The sequence below is a fragment of the Halictus rubicundus genome, unplaced genomic scaffold (genome assembly GCF_050948215.1).
Source record: "Halictus rubicundus isolate RS-2024b unplaced genomic scaffold, iyHalRubi1_principal scaffold0163, whole genome shotgun sequence".
Lineage (NCBI taxonomy): Eukaryota > Metazoa > Arthropoda > Insecta > Hymenoptera > Halictidae > Halictus > Halictus rubicundus.
The window spans coordinates 323,513-340,157 of NW_027488704.1; the positions used below are offsets into that span (position 1 = coordinate 323,513).

The 16,645-nt window shown below is 39.7% G+C and overlaps 1 protein-coding gene across 1 annotated transcript in view; it reads right to left on the reverse strand.

Annotated features, from left to right (window-relative positions):
• Positions 1-1,205: 1,205 nt before the first annotated feature.
• The window catches only part of LOC143363886 (uncharacterized), a 144,054-nt gene continuing 128,614 nt past the window's right edge, over positions 1,206-16,645 (reverse strand). The window contains exon 2 of the mRNA XM_076804414.1: positions 1,206-1,219. Coding sequence (XP_076660529.1) covers positions 1,206-1,219 — 14 coding nt within the window. The remainder of the gene's footprint in view (positions 1,220-16,645) is intronic.

Consider the following 16,645-nt stretch of genomic DNA (forward strand, 5'->3'; position numbering starts at 1 on the left):
ATCTCCGAACAGGGGGGGGGGATCGAAAAGTTTTCCCCACCCGGGAGAAATATCTCCCTTTTGGACCTTATCTACTCTCTATCCCTTCTAATTCCTACGTATAAAATTTCAGATCAATCGGAGCATTTTCGGTGTTCAGCTATATCTATCAGGGCTGTTATCCCTTTCTTTTATATAGTAACGACTTACTCTTTTACTCCGACCGACCCTTCGCACTTGTACTCCTCTCTCCTCAGGTCCCTTCCGGTATTTTTTCACAACGTTCAAGTCCTTTATATGTACACGATTTCCTAATTTCAACTATTTTATCGAATTATTCGAGGTATAAATCACTTATCGCGCGTTTATAGCTACTAATTAATTTTCTGATAGTCCAAATTATTCTTATTGTTCACTTATTTTCGGCACTTTAATCGCTGCTATTTTCGCGTCGTTAGTCTATTTTTGTCTGTTTGTATTCTAATTATTTATTTATTTAATTATCCAGTTTTTTCGCGTTAACCGCGTATATTGTTCACTGGGTATTAAATTTCTTATTATTTTCCAACTATATTCGGAACTCACGAGTATTTGTTTCAAAGTTCGCGTTTTTCGCGTGCAAATTCTCGCAGTAACTTCAGCTTCTGCTTTTTTATTTCACGATTCCCGGTAGTTATTAAATTCATACAATTATCGACTGTATCTTTATTTAATACTCCGAAAAAGAAATTCAAAACTAAGCTATATCGTTAGAAATTCACTTTGTTCTATGCTCTTTCGAGGTTCGAATCGATCTGATTTGAAATTTACGGGTTAGGCTCCGCTTAACCTCTATCGGTTCCCCCCACTTTTCGGTCCTCCAACCGTATTTTGTTCTCGGACCTTTGTTCCGATCGGGTTTGGCCTCGAGCTACCTCGTTGTTTTTCTTTTTCAAACGGTTTTTCCTATTTGACTTTACCAACGGCACGTCCCCCGAACGTTATAATATCATTCCAATTATTATTATCTTTTTTGTATTTTGTCCTATTCTATTTCCCGTTGAAGGGTAATATGTCCTATTGACAGTTCCAAATTCGATCTCGTATGTCTTTGTTTAAATTTATGTTCGCAATTTAACGTTAGAGTAGAGTTCGTTGACCCAGCACACGCCTGCCTCTTGGAGAAGACGAACGTTCGAACTTCGATACATCTTGCTTATAGTATATCGACTTTAATCGTAGAGGCATTACTTTATATTCCCTATATCTTTTAAACTATTTTTCTAATCGAAATTTTTTACATAACTTTTCTTTCTTATTTTCTCTTTCTCTATTTGTTAGTTATCTATGCTATCCTATCCTCTATCCTATCCTATCCTCTATCCTATCTATCCTCAATCCAATCCTATCTTCTATCCTATCCTATCGTCTATCCTATCCTATCCTCTATCCTATCCAATCCCCTATCCTATCCTCTACCCTATAATACCATGTATCCTATCCTCTTCTCCATCCTATCCTATCCTATCCTCTATCGTTTGCTCTATCCTATCCTATCAACTATCCTATCCTATCCTCTATCATATCCTATCATCTATCGTATCCTATATTCTATCCTATCCAATCCTCTATCCTATCCTCAATCCTATTCTATCCTCTATCCTATCCTATACTCTATCCTATAATACCATGTATCCTATCCTCTTCTCCATCCTATCCTATCCTATCCTCTATCGTTTGCTCTATCCTATCCTATCAACTATCCTATCCTATCCTCAATCTTATCCTATCCTCTATCATATCCTATACTCTATCCTATCCTATCATCTATCCTATCCTATCCTCTATCCTATCCTATCCTCTATCCTATCCAATCCAGTATCCTATCCTCTATACTATCCTATTCTCTATCCTATCCTTTCCTCTATAATATCGTATCTTCTATCGCATCCTATCCTCTATCCTATCCAATCTCATATATTATCCTATCTTCTATCATATCGTATCCTCTATCGTATGCTCTATCCTATCCTATCAACTATCCTATCCTATTCTCTATTCTATCCTATCCTCTATCCTATCCAATCCCCTATCCTATCCTCTATCCTATCCTATTCTCTATCCCATCCTTTCCTCTATAATATCGTATCTTCTATCGCTCCTATCCTCTATCCTATCCTATCCTCTATCCTATCCTGTCCTCTGTCCTACCCTATCCTCTATCCTATCCTATCCTCTATCCAATCCTATCCTCTATCCTATCCTATCCTCTATCCTATCTTATCCTCTATCCTATCCTGTCCTCTATCCTAACCTATCCTCTATCCTATCCTATCCTCTATCCTATCCTATCCTCTATCGTATCCTATCCTCTATCCTAACCTATACTCTATCCTATCTTATCCTCTATCGTGTCCTATCCTCTATCCTATCCTGTCCTCTATCCTATTCTATCCTCTATCCTATCCTATCCTCAATCCAATCCTATCCTCTATCCTATCCTATCCTCTATCCAATCCTATCCTCTATCCTATCCTATCCTCTATGGTATCCTATCCTCTATCCTATCCCATCCTCTATCCTATCCTCTATCCTATCCTCTATCCTATCCAATCCTCTATCCTATCCTCTATCCTATCCAATCCTCTATCCTATCCTCTATCCTATCCTATACTCTATCCTATCCTATCCTCTATCGTATCCTATCCTCTATCCTATCCTGTCCTCTATCCTATCCTATCCTCTACCCTATCCTATCCTCTATCCTATCCCATCCTCAATCCTATCCTTTCCTCTATCCTATAATCTATCCTACCCTATCCTCTTACTTATCCTATCCTCTATCCTATCCTATCCTCTATCATATCCTATCATCTATCGTATCCAATCCTCTATCCTATCCTCAATTCTATCCTATCCTCTATCCTATCCTATCCTCTATGCAATCCTATCCTCTATCCTATTCTATCCTCTATCCTATCCAATCCCCTATCCTATCCTCTATCCTCTCCTATCCTCTACCCCATAATACCATGTATCCTATCCTATTCTCCATCCTATCCTCTCCTATCCTCTTTCGTATGCTCTATCCTACCCTATCAACTATCCTATCCCATCCTCAATCCTATCCTTTCCTCTATCCTATAATCTATCCTATCCTCTTACTTATCCTATCCTATCCTCTATAGTATTCTCTATCCTATCCAATCCTCTATCCTATCCTATCCTCAATCCAATCGTATCCTCTATACTATCCTATCAACTATCGTATCCTATCCTCTATCCTATCGAATCCTCTATCCTATTCCATCCTCTATCCTATCCTATCCTCAATACAATCCTATTCTCTATCCTATCCATTCCTCTATAGTATCGTATCTTCTATCGCATCCTATCCTCTATCATATCCTATCCTTTATCCTATACAATCTCATATATTATCCTATCCTCTATCATATCCTATCCTCTATCGTATCCTATCTTCTATCCTATCCAATCCTCTATCCTATCCTCAATCCTATCCTATCCTCTATCCTATCCTATCCTCTGTGCAATCCTATCCTCTATCCTATTCTATCCTCTATCCTATCCAATCACATATCCTATCCTCTATCCTCTCCTATCCTCTACCCCATAATACCATGTATCCTATCCTATTCTCCATCCTATCCTATCCTATCCTCTTTCGTATGCTCTATGCTATCCTATCAACTATCCTATCCCATCCTCAATCCTATCCTATCCTCTATCATATCCCATCCTCTATCCTATCCTATCCTCTATCTTATCCTATCCTCTATCCTATCCTATCCTCTATCCTATCCTATCCTCTATCCTATCCAATCCTCTATCCTATTCTATCCTCTATCCTATCCTATCCTCAATCCAATCCTATCCTCTTATTAAACCTATCCTCTATCTTATCCTATCCTCTATCCTATCCTATCCTCTATCGTATCCTATCCTCTATCCTATCCAATCCTCTATCCCATCCTCTATCCTATCCTATCCTCTATCTTATCCTATCCTCTATCCTATCCTATCCTCTATCGTATCATATCCTCTATCCTATCCAATCCTCTATCCCATCCTCTATCCTATCCTATCCTCTATCTTATCCTATCCTCTATCCTATCCTATTCTCTATTCTATCCTATCCTCTATCCTATCCAATCCCCAATCCTATCCTCTATCCTATCCTATCCTCTATCCTATCTTATCCTCTATCCTATCCTGTCCTCTATCCTAACCTATCGTCTATCCTATCCTATCCTCAATCCTATCCTATCCTCTATCATATCCCATCCTCTATCCTATCCTATCCTCTATCTTATCCTATCCTCTATCCTATCCTATCCTGTATCCTATCCTATCCTCTATCCTATCCAATCCTCTATCCTATTCTATCCTCTATCCTATCCTATCCTCAATCCAATCCTATCCTCTTATTAAACCTATCCTCTATCTTATCCTATCCTCTATCCAATCCTATCCTCTATCCTATCCTATCCTCTATCGTATCCTATCCTCTATCCTATCCAATCCTCTATCCCATCCTCTATCCTATCCTATCCTCTATCTTATCCTATCCTCTATCCTACCCTATCCTCTATCGTATCCTATCCTCTATCCTATCCAATCCTCTATCCCATCCTCTATCCTATCCTATCCTCTATCTTATCCTATCCTCTATCCTATCCTATCCTCAATCCAATCATATCCTCTATCCTATCCTATCCTGTATCTTATCCTATCCTCTACCCTATCCAATAATCTATCCTATTCTATCCTCTATTCTATCCTATCCTCAATCCAATCCTATCCTCTATCCTATCCTATCCTCTATCCAATCCTATCCTCTATCCTATCCTATCCTATCCTCTATCGTATCCTATCCTCTATCCTATCCAATCCTCTATCCTATCCTCTATCCTATCCTATCCTCTATCCTATCCTATCCAATCCTCTATATTATCCTCAATCCTATCCTATCCTTTATCCTATAATACCATTTATCCTATTCTATTCTCCAACCTATCCTATCCTATCCTCTATCGTATGCTCTATCCTATCCTATCAACTATCCTATCCTATCCTCAATCCTATCCTATCCTCTATCATATCCCATCCTCTATCCTATGCTATCCTATCCTATCCTCTATCGTATGCTCTATCCTATCCTATCAACTATCCTATCCTATTCTCTATTCTATCCTATCCTCTATCCTATCCAATCCCCAATCCTATCCTCTATCCTATCCTATCCTCTATCCTATCTTATCCTCTATCCTATCCTGTCCTCTATCCTAACCTATCGTCTATCCTATCCTATCCTCTATCCTATCCTATCCTCTATCCTATCCGATCCTCTATCCTATACTATCCTCTATCCTATCCTATCCTCAATCCAATCCTATCCTCTATCCTATCCTATCCTCTATCGTATCCTATCCTCTATCGTATCCAATCCCCTATCCAACTCTATCCTCTATCCTATCCTATCCTCAATCCAATCCTATTCTCTATTCTATCCTATCCTCTATCCTATCCTATCCTCTATCCTATCCAATTACCTATCATATCCTCTATCATATCCTATTCTCTATCCTATCCTATACTCTATCCTATCCTATCCTCTATCGTATCCTATCCTCTATCCTATCCTGTCCTCTATCCTATCCTATCCTATCCTCTATCCTATCCCATCCTCAATCCTATCCTTTCCTCTATCCTATAATCTATCCTATCCTATCCTCTTACTTATCCTATCCTCTATCCTATCCTATCCTCTACCCTATCCAATCCTCTATCCTACCCTCTATCCTATCCTATCCTCTATCCTATTCTATTCTCTACCCTATCCTATCCTCTATCGTATCCTATCCTCTATCGTATGCTCTATCCTACCCTATCCTCTATCCTATCCAAACCCCTATCCTATCCTCTATCCTATCCTATCCTCTATCCTATACTATCCTCTATCGTATGCTATATCGTATTCTGTCCACTATCGTATGCTATATCGTATCCTATACTCTATCGTATCCAATCCCCTATCCTATCCTCTATCCTCTCCTATACTCAATCCAATCCTATCCTCTATCCTATCCTATCCTCTATCATATCCTATTCTCTATCCTATCCTGTCCTCTATCCTATCCTATCCGCTATCCTATCCTATCCTCTATCCTATCCTACCCTCAATGCTATCCTATCCTCTATCCTATCGTATCCTCTATCCAATCCTATGCTCTATCCTATCCTCTATCCTATCCTTTCCTCTATAATATCGTATCTTCTATCGTATCCTATCCTCTATCCTATCCTATTCTCTATCCTATCCTATCCTCTATCATATCCTATCCTCTATCCTATGCTATCCTCTATCCTATCCTATCCGCTATCCTATCTTACCCTCTATGCTATCCTATCCTCTATCCTATCCTATCCTCTATCGTATGCTGGATCCTATCCTATCCTCTATCCTATCCTATCCTCAATCCTATCCTATCCTCTATCATATACTATCCTCTATCCTATCCTATCCTCTATCCTATCCTATCCTCTATCCTATATTATCCTCTATCCTATCCTGTCCTCTATTCTATCCTATCCTCTATCTTATCCTATCCACTATCCTATCTTATCCTCTATCCTATCCTATCCTCTATCCTATCCTATCCTCTATCGTATCCGATCCTCAATCCTATACTATCCTCTATCCTATCCTATCCTGTATCCTATCCTATCCTCTATCCTATCCTATCCTCTATCCTATCCAATCTCATATCCTATCCAATCTCATATCCTATCCTATCCTCTATCATGTCCTATCCTCTATCGTATCCTATCGTCTATCCTATCCAATCCTCTATCCTATCCTATCCTCTATCGTATCCTATCGTCTATCCTATCCAATCCTCTATCCTATCCTCAATCCTATCCTATCCTCTATCCTATCCTATCCTCTATCCTATCCTATCCTCTATCCTATCCTATCCTCTATCCTATCCTATCCTCTATCCTATCCTATCCTCTATCCTATCCAATCCTCTATCCTATCCTATCCTCTATCCTATCCTATCGTCTATCCTATCCTATCCTCTATCGTATCCTATCCTGTATCCTATCCTCTATCCTATCCTATCCTGTATCCTATCCAATCCCCTATCCAATCCTCTATCCTATCCGATCCTCTATCCTATTATACCATGTATCCTATCTTATTCTCTATCCTATCCTATCCTCTATCCTATCCTATCCTCTATCCTATCTTATCCTCTATCCTATCCTATCCTCTATCCTATCCTGTCCTCTATTCTATCCTATCCTCTATCTTATCCTATCTACTATCCTATCTTATCCTCTACCCTATCCTATCCTCCATCCTATCCTATCCTCTATCGTATTCTATCCTCTATCCTAACCTATACTCTATCCTATCTTATCCTCTATCGTGTCCTATCCTCTATGGTATCCTATCCTCTATCCTATCCCATCCTCTATCCTATCCTCTATCCTATCCTATCCTCTATCCTATCCTCTATCCTATCCAATCCTCTATCCTATCCTCTATCCTATCCTATACTCTATCCTACCCTATCCTCTATCGTATCCTATCCTCTATCCTATCCTGTCCTCTATCCTATCCTATCCTCTATCCTATCCTATCCTCTATCCTATCCCATCCTCAATCCTATCCTTTCCTCTATCCTATAATCTATCCTACCCTATCCTCTTACTTATCCTATCCTCTATCCTATCCTATCCTCTATCCTATCCGATCCTCTATCCTATACTATCCTCTATCCTATCCTATCCTCAATCCAATCCTATCCTCTATCCTATCCTATCCTCTATCGTATCCTATCCTCTATCGTATCCAATCCCCTATCCTACTCTATCCTCTTTCCTATCCTATCCTCAATCCAATCCTATTCTCTATTCTATCCTATCCTCTATCCTATCCTATCCTCTATCCTATCCAATCCCCTATCCTATCCTCTATCATATCCTATTCTCTATCCTATCCTATACTCTATCCTATCCTATCCTCTATCGTATCCTATCCTCTATCCTATCCTGTCCTCAATCCTATCCTATCCTATCCTCTATCCTATCCCATCCTCAATCCTATCCTTTCCTCTATCCTATAATCTATCCTATCCTATCCTCTTACTTATCCTATCCTCTATCTTATCCTATCCTCTATCCTATCCTATCCTCTATCGTATCCTATCCTCTATCCTATCCAATCCTCTATCCCATCCTCTATCCTATCCTATCCTCTATCTTATCCTATCCTCTATCCTATCCTATCCTCAATCCAATCATATCCTCTATCCTATCCTATCCTCTATCTTATCCTATCCTCTACCCTATCCAATAATCTATCCTATTCTATCCTCTATTCTATCCTATCCTCAATCCAATCCTATCCTCTATCCTATCCTATCCTCTATCCAATCCTATCCTCTATCCTATCCTATCCTATCCTCTATCGTATCCTATCCTCTATCCTATCCAATCCTCTATACTATCCTCTATCCTATCCTATCCTCTATCCTATCCTATCCAATCCTCTATCCTATCCTCAATCCTATCCTATCCTTTATCCTATAATACCATTTATCCTATCCTATTCTCCATCCTATCCTATCCTATCCTCTATCGTATGCTCTATCCTATCCTATCAACTATACTATCCTATCCTCAATCCTATCCTATCCTCTATCATATCCCATCCTCTATCCTATGCTATCCTATCCTATCCTCTATCGTATGCTCTATCCTATCCTATCAACTATCCTATCCTATTCTCTATTCTATCCTATCCTCTATCCTATCCAATCCCCAATCCTATCCTCTATCCTATCCTATCCTCTATCCTATCTTATCCTCTATCCTATCCTGTCCTCTATCCTAACCTATCCTCTATCCTATCCTATCCTCTATCCTATCATATCCTCTATCGTATCCTATCCTCTATCCTAACCTATACTCTATCCTATCTTATCCTCTATCGTGTCCTATCCTCTATGGTATCCTATCCTCTATCCTATCCCATCCTCTATCCTGTCCTCTATCCTAGCCTATCCTCTATCCTATCCTCTATCCTATCCAATCCTCTATCCTATCCTCTATCCTATCCTATACTCTATCCTATCCTATCCTCTATCGTATCCTATCCTCTATCCTATCCTGTCCTCTATCCTATCCTATCCTCTATCATATCCTATCCTCTATCCTATCCCATCCTCAATCCTATCCTTTCCTCTATCCTATAATCTATTCTACCCTATCCTCTTACTTATCCTATCCTCTATCCTATCCGATCCTCTATCCTATACTATCCTCTATCCTATCCTATCCTCAATCCAATCCTATCCTCTATCCTATCCTATCCTCTATCGTATCCTATCCTCTATCGTATCCAATCCCCTATCCTACTCTATCCTCTATCCTATCCTATCCTCAATCCAATCCTATTCTCTATTCTATCCTATCCTCTATCGTATCCTATCCTCTATCCTATCCAATCCTCTATCCCATCCTCTATCCTATCCTATCCTCTATCTTATCCTATCCTCTATCCTACCCTATCCTCTATCGTATCCTATCCTCTATCCTATCCAATCCTCTATCCCATCCTCTATCCTATCCTATCCTCTATCTTATCCTATCCTCTATCCTATCCTATCCTCAATCCAATCATATCCTCTATCCTATCCTATCCTGTATCTTATCCTATCCTCTACCCTATCCAATAATCTATCCTATTCTATCCTCTATTCTATCCTATCCTCAATCCAATCCTATCCTCTATCCTATCCTATCCTCTATCCAATCCTATCCTCTATCCTATCCTATCCTATCCTCTATCGTATCCTATCCTCTATCCTATCCAATCCTCTATCCTATCCTCTATCCTATCCTATCCTCTATCCTATCCTATCCAATCCTCTATATTATCCTCAATCCTATCCTATCCTTTATCCTATAATACCATTTATCCTATTCTATTCTCCAACCTATCCTATCCTATCCTCTATCGTATGCTCTATCCTATCCTATCAACTATCCTATCCTATCCTCAATCCTATCCTATCCTCTATCATATCCCATCCTCTATCCTATGCTATCCTATCCTATCCTCTATCGTATGCTCTATCCTATCCTATCAACTATCCTATCCTATTCTCTATTCTATCCTATCCTCTATCCTATCCAATCCCCAATCCTATCCTCTATCCTATCCTATCCTCTATCCTATCTTATCCTCTATCCTATCCTGTCCTCTATCCTAACCTATCGTCTATCCTATCCTATCCTCTATCCTATCCTATCCTCTATCCTATCCGATCCTCTATCCTATACTATCCTCTATCCTATCCTATCCTCAATCCAATCCTATCCTCTATCCTATCCTATCCTCTATCGTATCCTATCCTCTATCGTATCCAATCCCCTATCCAACTCTATCCTCTATCCTATCCTATCCTCAATCCAATCCTATTCTCTATTCTATCCTATCCTCTATCCTATCCTATCCTCTATCCTATCCAATTACCTATCATATCCTCTATCATATCCTATTCTCTATCCTATCCTATACTCTATCCTATCCTATCCTCTATCGTATCCTATCCTCTATCCTATCCTGTCCTCTATCCTATCCTATCCTATCCTCTATCCTATCCCATCCTCAATCCTATCCTTTCCTCTATCCTATAATCTATCCTATCCTATCCTCTTACTTATCCTATCCTCTATCCTATCCTATCCTCTACCCTATCCAATCCTCTATCCTACCCTCTATCCTATCCTATCCTCTATCCTATTCTATTCTCTACCCTATCCTATCCTCTATCGTATCCTATCCTCTATCGTATGCTCTATCCTACCCTATCCTCTATCCTATCCAAACCCCTATCCTATCCTCTATCCTATCCTATCCTCTATCCTATACTATCCTCTATCGTATGCTATATCGTATTCTGTCCACTATCGTATGCTATATCGTATCCTATACTCTATCGTATCCAATCCCCTATCCTATCCTCTATCCTCTCCTATACTCAATCCAATCCTATCCTCTATCCTATCCTATCCTCTATCATATCCTATTCTCTATCCTATCCTGTCCTCTATCCTATCCTATCCGCTATCCTATCCTATCCTCTATCCTATCCTACCCTCAATGCTATCCTATCCTCTATCCTATCGTATCCTCTATCCAATCCTATGCTCTATCCTATCCTCTATCCTATCCTTTCCTCTATAATATCGTATCTTCTATCGTATCCTATCCTCTATCCTATCCTATTCTCTATCCTATCCTATCCTCTATCATATCCTATCCTCTATCCTATGCTATCCTCTATCCTATCCTATCCGCTATCCTATCTTACCCTCTATGCTATCCTATCCTCTATCCTATCCTATCCTCTATCGTATGCTGGATCCTATCCTATCCTCTATCCTATCCTATCCTCAATCCTATCCTATCCTCTATCATATACTATCCTCTATCCTATCCTATCCTCTATCCTATCCTATCCTCTATCCTATATTATCCTCTATCCTATCCTGTCCTCTATTCTATCCTATCCTCTATCTTATCCTATCCACTATCCTATCTTATCCTCTATCCTATCCTATCCTCTATCCTATCCTATCCTCTATCGTATCCGATCCTCAATCCTATACTATCCTCTATCCTATCCTATCCTGTATCCTATCCTATCCTCTATCCTATCCTATCCTCTATCCTATCCAATCTCATATCCTATCCAATCTCATATCCTATCCTATCCTCTATCATGTCCTATCCTCTATCGTATCCTATCGTCTATCCTATCCAATCCTCTATCCTATCCTATCCTCTATCGTATCCTATCGTCTATCCTATCCAATCCTCTATCCTATCCTCAATCCTATCCTATCCTCTATCCTATCCTATCCTCTATCCTATCCTATCCTCTATCCTATCCTATCCTCTATCCTATCCTATCCTCTATCCTATCCTATCCTCTATCCTATCCAATCCTCTATCCTATCCTATCCTCTATCCTATCCTATCGTCTATCCTATCCTATCCTCTATCGTATCCTATCCTGTATCCTATCCTCTATCCTATCCTATCCTGTATCCTATCCAATCCCCTATCCAATCCTCTATCCTATCCGATCCTCTATCCTATTATACCATGTATCCTATCTTATTCTCTATCCTATCCTATCCTCTATCCTATCCTATCCTCTATCCTATCTTATCCTCTATCCTATCCTATCCTCTATCCTATCCTGTCCTCTATTCTATCCTATCCTCTATCTTATCCTATCTACTATCCTATCTTATCCTCTACCCTATCCTATCCTCCATCCTATCCTATCCTCTATCGTATTCTATCCTCTATCCTAACCTATACTCTATCCTATCTTATCCTCTATCGTGTCCTATCCTCTATGGTATCCTATCCTCTATCCTATCCCATCCTCTATCCTATCCTCTATCCTATCCTATCCTCTATCCTATCCTCTATCCTATCCAATCCTCTATCCTATCCTCTATCCTATCCTATACTCTATCCTACCCTATCCTCTATCGTATCCTATCCTCTATCCTATCCTGTCCTCTATCCTATCCTATCCTCTATCCTATCCTATCCTCTATCCTATCCCATCCTCAATCCTATCCTTTCCTCTATCCTATAATCTATCCTACCCTATCCTCTTACTTATCCTATCCTCTATCCTATCCTATCCTCTATCCTATCCGATCCTCTATCCTATACTATCCTCTATCCTATCCTATCCTCAATCCAATCCTATCCTCTATCCTATCCTATCCTCTATCGTATCCTATCCTCTATCGTATCCAATCCCCTATCCTACTCTATCCTCTTTCCTATCCTATCCTCAATCCAATCCTATTCTCTATTCTATCCTATCCTCTATCCTATCCTATCCTCTATCCTATCCAATCCCCTATCCTATCCTCTATCATATCCTATTCTCTATCCTATCCTATACTCTATCCTATCCTATCCTCTATCGTATCCTATCCTCTATCCTATCCTGTCCTCAATCCTATCCTATCCTATCCTCTATCCTATCCCATCCTCAATCCTATCCTTTCCTCTATCCTATAATCTATCCTATCCTATCCTCTTACTTATCCTATCCTCTATCTTATCCTATCCTCTATCCTATCCTATCCTCTATCGTATCCTATCCTCTATCCTATCCAATCCTCTATCCCATCCTCTATCCTATCCTATCCTCTATCTTATCCTATCCTCTATCCTATCCTATCCTCAATCCAATCATATCCTCTATCCTATCCTATCCTCTATCTTATCCTATCCTCTACCCTATCCAATAATCTATCCTATTCTATCCTCTATTCTATCCTATCCTCAATCCAATCCTATCCTCTATCCTATCCTATCCTCTATCCAATCCTATCCTCTATCCTATCCTATCCTATCCTCTATCGTATCCTATCCTCTATCCTATCCAATCCTCTATACTATCCTCTATCCTATCCTATCCTCTATCCTATCCTATCCAATCCTCTATCCTATCCTCAATCCTATCCTATCCTTTATCCTATAATACCATTTATCCTATCCTATTCTCCATCCTATCCTATCCTATCCTCTATCGTATGCTCTATCCTATCCTATCAACTATACTATCCTATCCTCAATCCTATCCTATCCTCTATCATATCCCATCCTCTATCCTATGCTATCCTATCCTATCCTCTATCGTATGCTCTATCCTATCCTATCAACTATCCTATCCTATTCTCTATTCTATCCTATCCTCTATCCTATCCAATCCCCAATCCTATCCTCTATCCTATCCTATCCTCTATCCTATCTTATCCTCTATCCTATCCTGTCCTCTATCCTAACCTATCCTCTATCCTATCCTATCCTCTATCCTATCATATCCTCTATCGTATCCTATCCTCTATCCTAACCTATACTCTATCCTATCTTATCCTCTATCGTGTCCTATCCTCTATGGTATCCTATCCTCTATCCTATCCCATCCTCTATCCTGTCCTCTATCCTAGCCTATCCTCTATCCTATCCTCTATCCTATCCAATCCTCTATCCTATCCTCTATCCTATCCTATACTCTATCCTATCCTATCCTCTATCGTATCCTATCCTCTATCCTATCCTGTCCTCTATCCTATCCTATCCTCTATCATATCCTATCCTCTATCCTATCCCATCCTCAATCCTATCCTTTCCTCTATCCTATAATCTATTCTACCCTATCCTCTTACTTATCCTATCCTCTATCCTATCCGATCCTCTATCCTATACTATCCTCTATCCTATCCTATCCTCAATCCAATCCTATCCTCTATCCTATCCTATCCTCTATCGTATCCTATCCTCTATCGTATCCAATCCCCTATCCTACTCTATCCTCTATCCTATCCTATCCTCAATCCAATCCTATTCTCTATTCTATCCTATCCTCTATCCTATCCTATCCTCTATCCTATCCAATTACCTATCATATCCTCTATCATATCCTATTCTCTATCCTATCCTATACTCTATCCTATCCTATCCTCTATCGTATCCTATCCTCTATCCTATCCTGTCCTCTATCCTATCCTATCCTATCCTCTATCCTATCCCATCCTCAATCCTATCCTTTCCTCTATCCTATAATCTATCCTATCCTATCCTCTTACTTATCCTATCCTCTATCCTATCCTATCCTCTACCCTATCCAATCCTCTATCCTACCCTCTATCCTATCCTATCCTCTATCCTATTCTATTCTCTACCCTATCCTATCCTCTATCGTATCCTATCCTCTATCGTATGCTCTATCCTACCCTATCCTCTATCCTATCCAAACCCCTATCCTATCCTCTATCCTATCCTATCCTCTATCCTATACTATCCTCTATCGTATGCTATATCGTATTCTGTCCACTATCGTATGCTATATCGTATCCTATCCTCTATCGTATCCAATCCCCTATCCTATCCTCTATCCTCTCCTATACTCAATCCAATCCTATCCTCTATCCTATCCTATCCTCTATCGTATCCTATCCTCTATCCTATCCAATCCTCTATCCCATTCTATCCTCTATCCTATCCTATCCTCAATCCGATCCTATCCTCTATCCTATCCTATTCTCTATCCTATCCTGTCCTCTATCCTATCCTATCCGCTATCCTATCCTATCCTCTATCCTATCCTACCCTCAATGCTATCCTATCCTCTATCCTATCGTATCCTCTATCCAATCCTATGCTCTATCCTATCCTCTATCCTATCCTTTCCTCTATAATATCGTATCTTCTATCGTATCCTATCCTCTATCCTATCCTATTCTCTATCCTATCCTATCCTCTATCATATCCTATCCTCTATCCTATGCTATCCTCTATCCTATCCTATCCTCTATCCTATCCTATCCTCAATTCTATCCTATCCTCTATCATATACTATCCTCTATCCTATCCTATCCTCTATCCTATCCTATCCTCTATCCTATATTATCCTCTATCCTATCCTGTCCTCTATTCTATCCTATCCTCTATCGTATCCTATCCACTATCCTATCTTATCCTCTATCCTATCCTATCCTCTATCCTATCCTATCCTCTATCGTATCCGATCCTCAATCCTATACTATCCTCTATCCTATCCTATCCTGTATCCTATCCTATCCTCTATCCTATCCTATCCTCTATCCTATCCTATCCTCTATCCTATCCTATCCTCTATCCTATCCTATCCTCTATCCTATCCAATCCTCTATCCTATCCTATCCTCTATCCTATCCTATCCTATCCTCTATCGTATCCTATCCTGTATCCTATCCTATCCTGTATCCTATCCAATCCCCTATCCAATCCTCTATCCTATCCGATCCTCTATCCTATTATACCATGTATCCTATCTTATTCTCTATCCTATCCTCTATCCTATCCTATCCTCTATCCTATCTTATCCTCTATCCTATCCTATCCTCTATCCTATCCTGTCCTCTATTCTATCCTATCCTCTATCTTATCCTATCTACTATCCTATCTTATCCTCTACCCTATCCTATCCTCCATCCTATCCTATCCTCTATCGTATTCTATCCTCTATCCTAACCTATACTCTATCCTATCTTATCCTCTATCGTGTCCTATCCTCTATGGTATCCTATCCTCTATCCTATCCCATCCTCTATCCTATCCTCTATCCTATCCTATCCTCTATCCTATCCTCTATCCTATCCAATCCTCTATCCTATCCTCTATCCTATCCTATACTCTATCCTATCCTATCCTCTATCGTATCCTATCCTCTATCCTATCCTGTCCTCTATCCTATCCTATCCTCTATCCTATCCTATCCTCTATCCTATCCCATCCTCAATCCTATCCTTTCCTCTATCCTATAATCTATCCTACCCTATCCTCTTACTTATCCTATCCTCTATCCTATCCTATCCTCTATCCTATCCGATCCTCTATCCTATACTATCCTCTATCCTATCCTATCCTCTATCCTATCCAATCCCCTATCCTATCCTCTATCATATCCTATTCTCTATCCTATCCTATACTCTATCCTATCCTATCCTCTATCGTATCCTATCCTCTATCCTATCCTGTCCTCTATCCTATCCTATCCTATCCTCT